This window comes from Oncorhynchus tshawytscha, linkage group LG22 (genome assembly GCF_018296145.1).
Source record: "Oncorhynchus tshawytscha isolate Ot180627B linkage group LG22, Otsh_v2.0, whole genome shotgun sequence".
Classification (NCBI taxonomy): Eukaryota; Metazoa; Chordata; class Actinopteri; order Salmoniformes; family Salmonidae; genus Oncorhynchus; species Oncorhynchus tshawytscha.
The window spans coordinates 11313689-11330765 of record NC_056450.1 but is presented as its reverse complement, the minus strand read 5'-3'; the positions used below and the strand labels follow the sequence as shown (position 1 = coordinate 11330765).

The 17077-nt window shown below is 40.4% G+C and overlaps 1 protein-coding gene across 7 annotated transcripts; it reads left to right on the top strand.

The window, feature by feature from the left end:
- Positions 1–1835: 1835 nt before the first annotated feature.
- On the top strand, positions 1836–16715 carry LOC112221790 (skin secretory protein xP2). Of its 7 annotated transcripts, none has more exons than XM_024384114.2 (13): positions 1847–1952; positions 2279–2342; positions 2849–2924; positions 4001–4389; positions 9350–9526; positions 10650–10709; positions 12775–12810; positions 12924–13145; positions 14023–14064; positions 14413–14541; positions 14668–14748; positions 15193–15399; positions 15603–16715. In XM_024384114.2, exons 2-13 carry the CDS (start codon positions 2298–2300, stop codon positions 15654–15656), a joined length of 1518 nt encoding a protein of 505 aa, XP_024239882.1. In that variant the 5' UTR covers positions 1847–1952; positions 2279–2297; the 3' UTR covers positions 15657–16715. The 7 variants fall into 7 exon arrangements, with proteins under 7 accessions (XP_024239887.1, XP_024239882.1, XP_024239883.1 ...); XM_024384113.2 differs by lacking the exon at positions 14023–14064 and adding an exon at positions 13272–13349 and having other exon boundaries at positions 1848–1952; XM_024384115.2 differs by lacking the exons at positions 10650–10709; positions 14023–14064 and adding an exon at positions 13272–13349.
- The last annotated feature ends 362 nt before the right edge of the window (positions 16716–17077 follow it).

Here is a 17077-nt window from a genome sequence, read left to right as displayed (position 1 = left end):
CAGGAGTAACTGCAGGTCAAGAAGTTCCCGGATGAACACCAGAGGGCGTAGCAGGAGCAGATGTGACACAAAAGTATGTAGACACCCCTTCAAATTACTGTATTCAGGTATTTCAGCCACACCCATTACTGACAGGTGTATCAATTCGAGCACACAGCTATGCAATCTCCATAGACAAACATTGGCAGTTGAATGGCCTTACTGAAGAGCTCAGTGACTTTCAATGTGGCTTCGTCATTGGATGCCACCTTTCCAACAAGTCAGTTTATAAAATTTCAGCCCTGCTAGAGCTGCCCCGGTCAACTGTAAGTGCTATTATTGTGGAGTGGAAACATCTAGGAGCAACAATGTCGACACAGAACGGGACCACCGAGTGCAAAACCCACTACCGAGTTCCAAACTACTTCTCGAAGCAATGTCGGCACAATAACTCTTTGTCGGGAGCTTCATGAAATGAGTTTCCATGGCCGAGCAGCCACACAGAAGCCTAACATCACCATGCCAAGGTTCGGCTGGAGTGGTGGCAAGCTCGCCGCCATTGGACTCTGGAGCACTGGAAGCGCTTTCTTTGGAGTGATGAATCACACTTCACCATCTGGCAATCCGACGGGATGAATCTGTGTTTAGCGGATGCCAAGAGAACGCTACCTGCCCGAATGCATAGTGCCAACTATAAAGTTTGGTGGAGGAGGACAAATGTGTCTGGGGCTGTTTTTCATGGTTCTGGCTAGACCCTTTAGTTTTAGTGAAGGGAAATCTTAACATTACAGCATACAATGACATTCTATACGATTCTGTGCTTCCAACTTTGTGGCAACAGTTTGGGGAAGGCCCTTTCCTGTTTCAGCATGACAATGCCCCCGTGCACAAAGCGAGATCCATCCGGAAATGACTTGTCGAGATGAATGTGGAAGAGCTTGACAGGCCTGCACAGAGCCCTGACCTCAACTCCATCGAACACCTTTGGGATAAATTGGAATGCCAACTGCGAGCCAGGCCTAATCACCCAACATCAGTGCCCAACCTCACTAATGCTCTTATGGCTGAATGGAAGCAAGCCCCGGCAGCAATGTTCCAACATTCTAGTGGAAATCCTTCCCAGAAGAGTGGAGGCTGTTATAGCAGCAAAGGGGGGGACCAACACCATATAAATGCCCACGATTTTGGAATGAGATGTTTGTTGAGCAGGTGTTCACATACTTTTGGTCATGTAGTGTATAATGTTATGTTATGTCAATGATCTTAAAATTAATCCAGCTTTCAGGCCAAATAAGAAAAACAACTTTACTTCTTTGGTGGTATGCTGTCATTTAATTGTCGGTTTATTTTAAACTTGTTTTGTTCATGATCATTTTGGTCATGAACGATTCTTTCTGTCATATGAAGCAACTGAATCCAGTAACCTAAATAAAACACTGTCAAAGAAAGCTGTGTTTAAGCTGTATAACAGCTTCATGTGAAAGTAAGTAGTTAGCATGTGTCAGTTATTTGGACTACTGCCCCGCCAAGCAAACAAGCAATGCTTCCAATGGTTTCACATATCCTACGTTCACATCCTGTTGTATCTTAACCCATTAGTCATGAGTTTACCACACTCTGCAGTTTCTAATGGGCTCTTTGAGGTTTCCAGCAATGTCATCAAAATCTGTCTGATAAAGCAAAGCTTATCATCGTGTTCTCATTTGAAAATTTCCAGACAGAATTCATGAGCATCAGAGATGCTCTGGCAGTCGACAGAGTGTTATTGCTGTAGTTGTGTGTTTGGCATTCAAATAGATCCCTTTTTTTATTAGAGATAGCCCCACCCCTTTAAGAACAGGGCTAAACTCTTATCTATATATACTTAGTTTAGCAGTTTGCAAAGCAGTAAGTCAATCTCCAATTTGCTCCCAGCAGTAGCTGGAATACTACAGAGAGACTGTAATAAACTCACCAAAGGAGTTGGCATAAAGGTAAGATCTAGCCTCAAATACTTTTAGCTTTTTTTCGATTGTCATTGGTTCATTGTTGCTTCTCTATAGCCATTTCATGTGAACATACAGTATGCTATTCTTCTTATGTTGCATCTATTAGCTTCGCTTCAAATGTTATTTCATTTATTCAAGATGAGTAGACTATTTTATTGGTATACATCATAACATTTGAATTCATCTCACGCTGTTGTTGGAAGCTATTTGGAAGCTACTGTATAGTATTTTGATGCAAGAATGGAGTATCTCATCACAGCATTAACCTTAGGAACAAATGCACAAACACTGACAAACAGTTTCTTCTGAAGGGTTTCATCTGTGATCAAGATGGGCAATGAGCATTCCAAAAACAAAGGACATACCAAAGACAAGGTATTGATGAGAAAAGCCTAACTTTACAGCATGCTTGTCTTACTTTGAATGTTGGAATACAGGGGCAAGAAGGCTAGAATATGCATCTGGCATTTTGGGCAAATATCAGAGGAGCTGGTCCATTTTTTGCCTAGTGGGCCTGTCTAACTTAAGTTTAATTTTAGCAAAATGATGATGATCTGGCTAATAATGGGCCAGTGTGGGGGTTTGGAGGAAAAAGTGGGTTGGTGTTGGGACCTCAAGGGGAAAAAATTGAACAGCGTTTTAACAATGGCAGGTTTCTGGTCCCAGTCCACCCCTAGAAGTGTTTACTGTCTAATGTTAGCAGTTTAAAGATACAGACAGTAATTTAGTAGGGATATTACAAGTACACATACATCTTAAACTATATAATAGATGGTCCGTACAAAATTAAGTAATGATGAAAGTGATGTCCTGAAAATAATGAAAACAATGATGGCAAGAGAAACTGATATCAACAATCCTTCTTCTTCTTGTCCGAGCAGGCTCTGGACAAGCACCTGGAAGGAGAAGTGAATAGCCATGCTGTAAGCATCTTGTACGATGGCCTGGAGAATAGTGGTAAGTGCCCAGTACACAAGGCCATTATTACATCCACTAATATATGGCTTTGAGTGGTTTGGTAGCCATTTATCCTGTTGTCACCTGATTGTTACCCCATGATCAATACCCTAAACTTTGGGCCCAACTGGTTGCACCACCTCGGTCTATAATGCTAGTTATTCATTTACAGCTCCAATGGGATGATATGACAGTGACAGTATGTCACTTGTAATCAATCTTGAATTGTTGGATTAGTCTGGATCAATTTTACAAGTCTCTCTTAATTCTCTGTAAATACAGCAGTCTGTCAGTGCTACTGGGTGGTGTTCAATGTTAACTCTAGGCGTAGCCTTGAACATAGATCAAACATCTGTTCATCCTCTATCTCTGTGTATATTGTCTCACTGGATCAACAGTCAGGTACAAGGATTTTCAGGCCAAGTCCATATATATTTTCTCCAAACGCGATAATATTGATATTGGTCGTTAAGGGGTGGCAGGTAACCTCGAGGGTAGAGTGTTGGGCCAGTAACCCAAAGGTGCTAGTTCGAATATCGGAGCTGACAAGGTAAAAAATCTGTCGCTGTGCCCTTGAGCAAGGCACTTAAACCTAATTGCTCAGAGGGAGTTGGGATATGAAGCAACATACGTCCATTACACACCTGTGTGTGACAGGACAAATATAAGCACCCCCAAAAATATTATGTGATATCAGCAAGTGAGACACTAAAGCCACTGTTTCTAGAACAGGTTGTGTTTGTTTCACACGACTAGTCTATATGTCTCTAGTAGCACATTAGTTTTACATACAGAGCAAGGGAAGGTTTTGCTCGCATTGCATTTAGGGTAATGACCTTAGCACTGCATTGATCAGTCATAAGGGTAGTATCAATAGAAAACACATTTGGTGAAGTTGCATGCTATTTACCACACATACTCCCATTTTCTTCAAAATGATGATGATGATGATGTTGCCAGACATCCGATAGATCGATCATAGCCAGGTATGACCAACCTGATGCTTGTGTACAAACGATGAATCATAGCAAATAACTTTATATTTCCTGTCACACCAAGTAACCTATGTCTTGCAGATACCAGTGAAGCAGCTGTGGAGCAGAACAGTCAGCCTTCCTCACGGCCTCCCGCTAAAGAGCCAGGTATAGTGGAGGCTAATGGCAGTGGTTGTGCGCCTGTGGTGGTGGAACAGGAGCCTGTCATTGAGAATGTTCCAGAAGCGGAAGCAGAGACTGCTAAGACGAAAACAATACCAGAACCGGAACCAAACCACCAAAAGAAGGAGCCCAAGGAGAGTTCAAAAGAAAGAGTGAACGTATTTGACAACCTCTTCAAGAAGAAAGCTACACCTCAACCCAACCCTGATCCAGTCCCTGAAAAGGAGGAGCCCATAAAGGAGAAAACTATGGAGGAGAGTAAGAGTTCCCCGGAAGTCTCTGTAACGGTGACTGATGGGATCCACGCTGTAAGTATCTAACCAGTAGCCTTCAAATTGGGTTGGAATAAGTTCCATTTCAACTTTACTCAGTGTAGTGATCATTGATTAATGATCATCAACTCCTAACTTTAGATGTTCATATATCTACATCTAAATGATTTTGGTTATTCCAATGTAGTTAACTACGGATATAGCCACTGTAAAGTGAGTTGTACATTGAATGGGTAACATTAACTTACAATTTTATTGCATCTGTTGTGAGAACATCAACACGTCATTCTTCACTTTCCAGTGTTTAACAAAAACACATTACAAATCTAACTAAAATTCTTGTTGATTCAAAGGAGGCAAGCGAAGTCTTGAAGGCTGCACATTTGTTTCCAAAACAACTGGCAGTCAGATTCTCATTTCCGGAGGCAGAGTCTGAACTTTCATCACTGCTGGATTTTCTTACGGCAGACAGCATTCAAATCACCACTGAAAGCTCTGAAGAGCAGCCAGTAACCACTGAAGAGCAGCCTACAGAGGAAAGTGTCAGCCCACCTGAAGAGGAAACAACAGAACCGGTCTTTGGTGAAGAACCCACACTGGATACAACTGTGGAGAAGAGCCCCGTACCCAAAGAAGAGCTGGGAGAAATTGCATATGTTCTTGAAAATGAAGCTGCTATATACTCAGCAATCGCTGCAGAACTAGAAGAGCTGGAAGAAATTGCAGATGCTCTTGAAAATGAAGCTGCTGTAGACTCAGCAATCGCTGCAGAACTAGAAGAGCTGGAAGAAATTTCAGATGTTCTTGAAAATGAAGCTGCTATATACTCAGCAATCGCTGAAGAACTAGAAGAGCTGGAAGAAATTGCAGATGTTCTTGAAGATGTAGCTGCTATAGAGTCAGAAGAACTTGAATCTAGCCCCAGTGCTAAAGAGACGACTGAGAAAAACAAGAAGAACGATGAAGGGAAAGAAACAAGCGACTCATCATCGAGGTTACTCGGCCAGCTGCAATCCGCATGTATGAAAATCATTAAAGAATCAGTATATAGCCCTGTCCGTGTCTGTACTGAGATGTCTGCAGAGGGCTGCGGCACTATTAACATTACAATTCAGGTCAGTCTGAGGCAGAGAGGGGATTTGAAATGCGAGGATGAGACTTCCGCTGAAACAGCATTGGATATGGAGTAATTTACAGCTGAGGAGCAGGATCCTCTTCAAAGAATCTAGATTCCGTGAATAAATTATTTGACACTGTGAATAACTACAAAAGGAGACTGATTGCAGTACTAGTATTATAATTGTTTTACTAATCTGACATGGTTATATGATTGTATGGTTTATTATACTGAACAAAAATATAAACTCAACATGTAAAGTGTTGGTCCCATGTTTCATGAGCTGAAATAAAAGATCCCAGAAATGTTCCAAACGCCCCAAAAGCTTATTTCTCTCAGATTTTGTGCACAAATTTGTTTAGAGGATTTGGCAGTACTCGCAACCGCAGACCACCTGTACGGCGTTGTGTGGGCGAGTGGTTTGCTGATGTCAACATTGTGAACAGAGTGCCCCATGGCGGAGTTGGGCCTATGGTATGTTTTGTTTACATCCCTGTAAGTGAGCATTTCTCCTTTGCCAAGATAATCCATCCACCAGACAGGTGTGGCATATCAAGAAGCTGATTAAACAGCATGATCAAACAGCATGATCATCAGCATGTTGTGCTGAGGACAATTAAAGACCACTCTAAAATGTGCAGATTTGTCACACAACACAATGGCACAGATGTCTCATGTTTTGAGGGAGCAAGCAATTATCATTCTGACTGCAGGAATGTCCACCAGAGCTGTTGCCAGAGAATTGAATGTTAATTTCTCCACCGTAAGCAGTCTCCAACATTGTTTTTGAGAATTTGACAGTACATCCAACTGGCCTCTCAACCGCAGACCATGTGTGACCATGCCAGCCCAGGACCTCCACATCTGGCTTCTTCACCTGCGGGAGGATCTGAGATCAGCCACAGCTGATGAAACTGTGGGTTTGCACAACAAAAGTACTGCTGCACAAACTGTCTGCACAGAAACCGTCTCGGGGAAGCTCATCTGCGTGCTTGTCGTTCTCCCCCGGGTCTTGTCGTCCTCCTCAGGGTCTTGACCTGACTGCAGTTCGGCGTCGTAACCGACTTCAGTGGGAAAATGCTCACCTTCGATGGCCACTGGCACGCTGGAGAAGTGTGCTCTTCACCGATGAATCCTGGTTTCAACTGTACAGGGCAAATGGCAGACAGGGTGTATGGCATCATGTGGGTGAGTGGTTTGCTCTTGTTAACGTTTTGAACAGAATGGCCCATGGTGGCGGTGAGGTTATGGTATGGGCAGGGATAAACTACGGACAACGAACACAATTGTATTTCATTGATGGAAATTTCTATGCACAGAGATACCGTGATGAAATCCTGGGGGCCATTGTCGTGCCATTCATCTGCCACCATCACCTCATGTTCCAGCATGATAATGCGCAAGGAGCTGTACACAATTCCTGAAATCTACAAATCTTCCAGTTCTTCTATGGCCTGCATATTCACCAGACATGTAACCCATTGAGCATGCTTGGGATGATCTGGATCAACAACATTCCACAGACCACAATCAATAGCCAGATAAACTCCTTGCGAAGGAGATGTGTGAGGCAAATTATGCCCACACCAGATACTGACTGGTTTCCAATCCATACGCATACCTTTTTTTAAAGGTATCTGTGACCAACAGTCATGAAATCCATAGATTAGGGCCTAGTTAATTTGTTTCAATTGACTGATTTCCTTATATGAACTGTAACAGTAAAATCTTTGAAATTGTTGCATGTTGGGCTTTATATTTTTTTTGTGTTCAGTATATTTTATCTTACCTATGATCTTTGCAATTAAAATGTTTAAAAGTCTCATTCAAAGTCTGGTTTATTTTTCAATTAATCGTGTTAATGTTTTACTTGTACACAGTAAATTGTTCAGTGTTACCTGGTGTTGATTTTTCAGTGTAACATTTATAGTGTTCATTCAGGTGTTATTAAATGAACTCTGTAAGTTTTAAATTAACACTCATTGGTGTAAATTAACCCCAGTGTTGGTGTTAATAACCAGTATTCAGCAAAAACCATGCCCATCATTATCATATTTCCCAGCATGCTCTATTGCATGTTGATTTGTTAAATTGTTATCTATCATATCTTATTCTACTCAAATTTAATTAACATACATTTTTCCCTGTACATGAACCCCATACATGAATCCCGAGCCGACAAGGTGAAAAAGCAGTCGATGTGTCCTTGAGCAAGGCACTTAATCTTAATTGCACCTGTAAATCGCTCTGGATAAGAGTGTCTGCTAAATTACTAAAACATACATGTAAAATAAAAATATATCGCCACTCTTGCTGGAGTGCAATAGGAATTACAAATCACTTTGCAAGCCATCATAATGTGAATTGCAGGCCTGAAAATCTTGAGTTCAAGGCCACTGTACTAGGGTCAAACTAGGCCCTCAAAATAAGGCCTTATTAAATACTTGTTGTATCGTGTTAAAGAATTACATTTTAATGTTAACATATTCAATCAGGATCTCACTTGGTGAAGGCCACAGGACTGAAAATGGATTATTACAACAACCATGCCTGTCACTAACTACAGTCATGTGTGGTAGCTCTATAATTCACTTGAAAAGCAGTGCACTCTGGGAAATATGTAAGTCAGGCTTTACACTAAGCATTGTGTTAATTTAACACTGACAAGTGTAGACCCATATATAAACTGGACCAGTGTTACATTTAACACTGCAGAGTTTGCTGTGTATCTGCCCGATGTACATAAACATTCTCTCCGCTTCCGCACGTCAAGAACTGGAGAATCAAGTCCGACACCAAAAGTCTCCTGAACAGCTTCTATATTCAAGCCATAAGACTGATAAATAGCTAAAAACAAATGGCTACATGGACTATCTGCATTGACCCTTCTATTTTATTGATTTTTTTCTCTATTCTCTAGTCTCTATGCAAACACACACACACACACACACACACACACACACACACACACACACACACACACACACACACACAACAAGCACTGACTACACACACTCACATGCCATTATCATATGCACTGCTGCTACACTGTTTAGCCTAAATCCTGATGCGTAGTCACCTTAATCCTATACACATCTAACCGTACCACTCCAGTATCCCTGGACATTGTAAAAATGGTATTTGCACTGACCCAGGAAGTGACCCTGTATATAGCTTACCCACTTTCTTGTGTTGTTATTTCTATTTCTCATGTGTTTTTTTGTTCTACTTGACTTTTTGTATTTCTTTTTTATAGTACTACCGCATTGTCGGGAAAGAGCAAGCAAGTAAGGCATTTCACTGTGCTAGTGCACATGAAACTTACATTCAAATTCCACTCAATTATTCGCATTGAATATTTTCCTAATGTATACATCTGTCTTGGGAGTTTATGTTAAGAGGGTAGGATGTGTTGACATATTAGATAGAGTCAACTCATGTTCCTGTCGAGTAGATAGTCTTGTCCAATGACTGGAGTGAAGCCCGGATAATGAAGGATCATTGTTTCATTTAAACTAAGTCATATTACTACTAATATTACATATTCAATGAAATGTATATATTGTTGGATAAGAATGGAGGGTTTTCTTAGAATACCACAAAACAAGATATTTGAGTTTGCTGTCATTTCTCAGAGAAAAGAGAGAGACAGAAGTCTCCAACATTGCTGAATATCAATGAGTGTGTGTGTGGGGGGGTGTGGGGGGACAGGCTATAATAAAAGGGTGATTGTTGATCGTGCCCAAAGTAGGCAGAGGCATGGTTGGAATTGTGCTCCGATCTCAATGCTGCATCGAACAGACTCATTGCTTGCACATCAGCTCCAGTGCTCCAACACATTCACATTTCTGAGGGATAACTATTTGTGGTTGTCTATAGGAGCCACTTGATGAGGTGGAGGACACAGAGACTTCAGTGAAGCCTCCCAAACCTAGTCCAGAGGCAGAGGAGGTCAAAGGCCCCGGAATTGGCGAGGAAAGCAGTCACCTCGAGGAAAACCAAGAGGGTGAGAGTCAAACAGAAGATAATCCAGTTATGAACTTCTTTAAAACACTAGTAAGTCAAAAAAAATTTCAATTGATTTTGATTTGTGTTGTTTAAAGGATTGAAGAGTTGTTTTAATGGTAACGTCCATAAGTGAATAGATAAGCACAAAATATGTGATTGCCTAATGGTTGTTTTTATAATACATTTAAAAAGAGTTTGTGTAAATGAGTGACCTTGCCTCATAAATCTGTAACCTTTGCCAAAATATTTCAAGCCTTTGTAAAAAAAAAAAAAATCCATTGTGAAACCACGACGAACACTAATTGAAGAACCATCATTTATATTGTATTGAAAAGGAAGATTCGTATAATGCTATCAGAATTCCAAATATGTTTTTTTGAATAGCAAAACGATTGGCCTGTAATGCTTGATTATGCTCCGAATCAACTAAATGAGAACGCGGGCTCCATCACTGATGCCATTGTGTTTTAGACTGCAGAGTGCTGTCAGTGATCTCGCTCATTGTGTGTGATAAATATGTGTAGCGTCAGCCTAAGGGCAATGAGGGTGTCTCTAAGAAAGAGAGACCACATCTTGAAGGAATGATTACACAGGCAGCTATTGTCGTTTCTCTTCATCATGCCTTCTTTTGGAATTATGCCTCCATATAGAGTGAACATAGCCCCAGCGCCATGCTAATCAAATCCTTTGAACATGCGGGAATGTGGTGGTCTTTTGTTCAGCCAATCGTGTGAGCTCACAAGGGAGGCCTGTGCCATTGGAAGTTGAAATGCATGAAGATAGAGCGAGGGAAGGCCTACGCCATCTCCAGAGCACAATGGCTGTCACAATGAGAGAGCATGTACTGTATGTGCTTTGCCAAGGGCTTCTTTGTGTGCCATCAGTTGGACAACCGTAGACGTCAATGGCTATATGACTAACTTAAAGACATTTAGGAAAATAGTCATTTCACTGTACCCTGTGACAGTAACTCTCTCATGCAAATAAACATTGCTGTTATCTTCTGTATGCATTGCATTTCATTTGAAAGAAAGAAATTAAACATCAACACTTAAGTGCTAGATCTTTTCGTAGGAAACAACGGGTAGCTCACAATTTTGACTGACTTCCAAGATTGTACGCAGACACTCGTGACTCAATATATATATATATATGTCTGTGTTTTACCAAGGTGACTCCTACCAAAAAAAACAAGCAAGGAACTGCCACCCCTGATGTTACGAAAGACCAAGTAAGCATGTATTTCTATTTGAAACATAATACATTATGCAAAAGCACTGAATCACATTCAATACAGATACAATTATGCACAGAGATCCTACAGTATAGTATGCTGTATTCTTTACTGAACAAAAAATATTTAAAGGCAACATGCAACAATTGATTTTGATTTTACTGAACTACAGTCCATATGAGGAAATCAGTCAATTGAAATGAATAAATTAGGCCCTTATCTATGGATTTGACATTACTTGGAATACAGATGTGCATCTGTTGGTCACAGATACCTTAAAATGGGCCTCTCAATAGGCCTTTTGTGGATGTTTAAAGAGGATTTGTGTTGTTTAAAAAAATTGAAGAGTTGTTTTAATGGTAACGTCCATAAATGAATAGATATGCACAAAATATGTGATTGCCTAATGGTTGTTTTATAGTACATTTAAAATTAGTTCATGTAAATGAGTGACATTGCTTCATAAATCTGTAACCTTTGCCAAATTATTTCAAGACTTTGTAAAAATTAATTGTGAAACCACTACGAACACTCTTGAAGAACCATCATTTATTTGGTATTGAAAAGGAAGATTCATAATGCTGTCATAATTCAAAATATGCCTCTGAATAGCAAAACATTTGGCCTGTAATGCTTGATTATGCTCCTAATCAACTAAATAAAATCAAAGTATATTTTAGATGCGATAGTGCTGTCAGAGATCTCGCTCATAAAGAGTTAACATAGCCCCAGCACTTTGTTATTCTCCTTTTTGTGCATTCAAATTGCCATCGATATGCAATTGTATTATGCCTGCCCATACCATAGCCCCAACTCCGCCATGCGGCACTCAGTTCACAATGTTGACATCAGCAAACCGCTCGCCCACACGACGCCATACAGGTGGTCTGTGGTTGTGAAGCTGGTTCAACATACTGCCAAATTCTCTAAATCAATGTTGGAGGTGGCTTATGGTAGAGAAATTAACATAAAATGATCTGTCAACAGCTCTGGTGGACATTCCTGCAGTAGTATGCCAATTGCATCTGTGCCGTTGTGTTGTGTGACATTTTTTAGATTGGGCTTTTATTGTCCCCAGTACAAGATGCACCTGTGTAATGATCATGCTGTTTAATCTGCTTCTTGATTTGCCGCAACTATCAGGTGGATGGATTATCTTGGCAAAGGAGAAATGCTCACTAACAGAGATGCCAACAAATTTTTGTGCAAAAAATCTCAGATAAATAAGCTTTTTGTGTGTATGGAACATTTCTGGGATCTTTAATTTCATCTAATGAAACATGGGACCAACACTTTACATGTTGCGTTTATATTTTTGTTCAGTGTATATCTAATGCTATACAATTATTTCCCTTTGGTAAAGTCATCTAAAATAATAAGGGCCGCTTTTCTTGCCTTACTTTACCTTCAGCAGAAAGAGAACATCTTTCTCATTGCTTACACCAACAAAGGTGAAAAAATAACAAGTGAAACACATCTCACTCTTACCACTTTTCATCCCTTTGGTAACATGAGGCCTCGCTCAACATGGCCGTCGTTAACATCTACACTTGCAGCTACAGTTGCAACATATTAACCTACAGTGAGAGGCTTTTGGATGACTGTGATTGTAACTGCTATTGAATGCCGCAGAAAAAAAGCATAAATTCATCATATTGAATACCAAAAATGTCAAATACAAGGCTGAGTTAAACAGACCAATGATTCTTGAGCCTTATTAAACAAGTATTTAGTCGTGTCAGCAGTCTGCCATGACTGGCATCCATCTTCTGTTGAAGGCCACAGCTGAGAATAGCTGTGCAGGCCAAGGGGCGTCTTACCCAGCTGTGGAGCCTGTTGCAAATAACCTTGGTTAAACCAGAACTAAAACCTTGCCTAATTTGTTCAGGAGTTCGATTGTTTACGTAGTCTGTCCACGACAGATTAGTTGCAAAAGATGCCTCTTCAGGTCCTCTAATCGACCTGTTTAGACAGAAGGTACATGATCTCTTAGCAGAAACAGAATGGTGATTATTCTCCTTATTACCAGCACTAACTATTGTTTGTTGTTGTCACAAAACAGTCACAGAAAGAGGCCCAACCAACAGCAACAACTACAGTGAGTACTGAATGAATGCATACATAAATAAATACATAAATCATGTTTTGTGACCTCGGTGACCAACTGTTCCTATTTTGCTTCCTTTTCCATTGTGCCTCTTGCTCGAATAGGCTGCACAAGTAGTGGATGCTCCAGCAGCAGCCAAAGGAGGAATGTCATTCCCACCACCCCCACCTCCAGCCCCAGCACCACCTAAGATGGAGGTTAAAGCAGAAATAGCAGCCCAACCTGTGACAAACGCACCAAAAAAAGAACCAAAGGATGCTGCCAAAGAATCAGAGGCCACCAAGTCGAAATCTGACAGCCCGTTCAGCAGACTTTTCAGCAGAAAGGTAAGCCAATACAGGCACTGTAAGGCACTTAAAAGGATTCTTTGGCAAATTGATCTTTCTGTAAAATAGAATAATATAATGTATGAATGTCTGTGTCAGATTGTAACAGTTTGATCTGAATTTGAGGCATTGCTAGGCCTCAAGTCTAAAATCAAGGTTAAATCAACAAGTGGAGCCAGTGCACCTGCCAAGCCTCCTGCAGTGGTAAATGACAATACAACATTCAGCCATTTTGAAACTAACAGAGTTAAGCTCACTGTGACATCCATCATTTCATATAACTGTATTAAAATCATTGCATCTTGTGGGTACACTATCTACTAGCTATATCATACAGACTGCTGCCTTTTTCTCTTGTGCGGAGCATCAGTACAGAGACCAAACAGAGCAGTCCCTCAGAGCATTCGTGTAAATGTAGACCTATCTTCATACTTCAAGTGACATATTGTGACATTTCATGGAGTTTCATTGCTGATGTTTTTCTCAATGTGGATTAAACACACCTACGATAGCACCTCAATCAGCTAGACTGAGGCATGGCTTGTGGAGAATGGGCTTAGGTCTGCATTCATTCATCATCCGTGAACATTAACAGTATCCCACAACATCAGAAATCCAACCAGATCTAATTCAGTCATTTGAGCCCAAAGTAACAACGTATATAACAGCAGTCCGAATATTGATTTCAGAAACTGAATTTGACTCTGTTTTCCAATCCCGACTGTGTGTGTGCGAATGTGTAATGTGTATTTATTTGTGTGGTGAACTGTGCTTTTACAAACCTACCTGTGCCTTGCCATGTTGCCCATTCAGTATAAAGCCTAGATAGTGTGTTATACGGCACATGTTCAGATCAACATCATTCTGCCCTCCACAGACAGTGGAAGCAGTGGAGCCACAGCCAGTTGTTGCTGTACAGGTAGAAGTGGAGAACTCTCTTGGCATACTCTATCCACCCTGTGCCGTCTTTTTCTCTTTCGGTCGGGTTGCATGGTCGAATTTGGTATTCACACTATCAGTTATAATTGGTCTAATCAATAGGGTGCCCCTCAGGGGCAATGTACATCACATCTCTTTTACAGTACCAGTTTTGGTTCCAGAGTATAGCTTTTCATCCCCCTCGTGTCTTTCTTCTTTCTTCTCTGTTTGGTGGGTTCTTTTCTGGTTCTTCCAGGTGGCTGATTAGGGTTTTTTCTGCCTTTTATACACACCTTATTCCTGAGAAGGGCTCATAACAACATTTTTCTCTTTTGCTGTTTCGATATAGGAGATAGACGCCTCAAAGACGGCTACTCTGGAGGCCTCTGCCAAACCAGAACCACCACCGGCACCTGCACCGAAAGAGGGGAAGAAACCGGCTGTAGCCAAAGCCTCCTTTTCTTTTTTCAAGCCCAAGGTAAGGCAAATATTTGACTTTACATCCCACTTTGGTTCTCAACGGGAACTACACATGCTAGTTATTTTGGAAAGACAGGAAAATGTGCAAATGTGATAAACAATAACGGAATGGTGTGAATTTGAGGACCTGCTAAACCAAATGGCTTCAAAAGTCCAGACGGCTTCAACAAGTGGAGTCCGACTCCTCAAGAAACCTTTCAAAGGGGTAAATGACCATTCCTGACAGCCAGTGTGAAATTAACAAGAGTGATCTCACTGAGTTCAGCTTATGCTGGTACTACCATATTGAAATACCCTGCACAAATAATGTACATTATCTGGTAGATCAATTAATATCTGTTGAATACACATGATCCAAAAACAGCTGGTAAGACTAGTGATAGTTTTTCCATTTCTAATTTCTATAAATTATATATTTACCAACCAGAACAATGCTCCCATTAATCTAGTCGTTATTTCATTGCGTCAATTGTGCTCTTGTATTGTGCTAGTTAATGTATTAATGTGTGGGCTCAGCTTTACCTGGTGAGAGAAAGGAGGCAACGTCATGATACAGCTTTTGATCGAGGAATGGCTTTACGATTAACATTACATGATACAAATTACACTCAGAAATTTATATTTTGATTATTTGTCGTAATTTAATCAGGCTTCTGAGCCCAAAAAGGAAGCCCCAGCACCAGCTGCAGACGCAATAGCTGGCCCAAGTGTGGCCAAGGAAGAACCAAAGGCCCCACAGATCCCTGCTGTGGACAGCAAGCCAGCATCAGGACCCACCGAGGGTGGGGACAATTCCCCCATCCTCCCTAAGAGGCTGGAGAAGAGGAACTCCATCCACTTGTTCTTCAAAAACCTGGTGGGCTGAATTGGCAATTCTGCTCTTAATCAAATGTGCCACCACTAGATGGCCTCAGCAACTTATTATGACTGTGAGCCATTCTTTACAATGAAATGTCGAGAGATATTGCTTATGGAAAAGTCATGTGAGAAAAATCAAATGTAGATTCTCATATAACGTTCTACATTGATAAGTGAAAAAAAACTTTCCTTTCCTTGCAGGGGAAACGCCAGTCAGATGCAGGAGTACAAACAGAACCAGAGAAGACCAAATAAAAAGGAAACGTCCCCACAGAATAATCAGGAAATCAACTTTTGATTTGTTAGATACATCATTTTTGATCATCTGATCGCACTATTGAAGGGATGGTGGTAAGAGCAAGTTCGTTGAGGGACAGAGGCTGTAACTGGTCTGGTCTAGTCTTTGTGGAGTATTTCAGAGAGTTGTTCTTTGTCAAGGAGGTAAAATATATGTTTGGTTGAAAGGCTTGATAGGTAGAAAGAGATGTGGTTAGTGACTTGTACTGGGAAAAACATCAATTTTTCTGTTGCCTGTGCTGTTAAACTTAACCTCTCCCTCTATAAATTATGCAGCATTTACCCTTGCTTTGACAGATCAATGCACCTAATGATGTAATGCGATATGTAACGTTTTGCTTCATTTTTTCCCCACATGGTGTAAAAATAGAACTAGTCTGAAAGAACTTGTGAAGTGCATTCGACGGTTTCAGATAAGTTCATAGGATGGTTTGTAGAATAGATGCATAAAGCTCAGCTTGAGATAAAGCAGTACTAATGGAATATATTGGAGGAGTGGGGGAAATGTTGATTATGTTTTGATTAATGATTAACACGTGCACGTTACAGTGTCCTTTTTAACTTGGCAGGAACTGTACATGGATGCAACCATATAATTGATGATAAATATCAAATATATGATATATAATATGTATAATATATATATATACCATTCATTATTATAATCATACACAGGGGGACATCACAATCGTTACGTTTGTTGGGCTGCACATATCACCTGGTAGTCTATAGAGCTAATACTGCATAGTCACGAATCAAAGCTGATTTACATTTTCCTAAGGGTTTTCCTAAAAATGGTGGTTAGTTTTCATGTGATTGAACTGTTTAACATACTGTATGTGTGCCTGTATGAAAACTGTTATAATTTTGGGGATCATGTCTGTTTATTTCTGCATCTATTTACTATGTATAGAATCTGCAAACAGATTATTTCCTGTGCCAACCCTTCACAAATATATGGTACCATAACATTACATGTGCTATTAAAGGACTTTTTCTGTAACTGTTTAAAGAGAATACATGTGTACAGTATTTCTTTCCTTGTTTTTTTTATGTGTCAATTTAGGCCAAACATTGATCAGGGGGGAAATAAGAATCAAAGTATTTAGGGTTAATTTAAATTATTGCTCATGTTATCATCAGACAGTATTACCAAGTGTTGCAATAACTGAAAAAGACATGACCCAACAAGTTTATCTCGCATGACTGAAGTAAGAAGCCAATCTGTCTGTCTTACAGTATGTTTGAAGGCCACACCTCATTGAATACATACAACTTGGAAACACTGAACGGCACCCTTGCTAATCACCCAAGCATCGGCTTTGATTGTTGTGTCATTGGTCAGGTATTATATGAGAGCCTGAGAGATTGTGTAGGAA

Bases quoted from the DNA above. Each gene is read 5' to 3' on its own strand.
- LOC112221790 (XM_024384113.2), top strand. From the start codon at position 2,298: ATGGGCAATGAGCATTCCAAAAACAAAGGACATACCAAAGACAAG. The intron at 10,710-12,774 runs GTAAGCATGTAT...GTCACAAAACAG, and splicing joins CTGATGTTACGAAAGACCAA to TCACAGAAAGAGGCCCAACC. The intron at 13,350-14,412 runs GTAAATGACAAT...GTTTCGATATAG, and splicing joins CTGCCAAGCCTCCTGCAGTG to GAGATAGACGCCTCAAAGAC.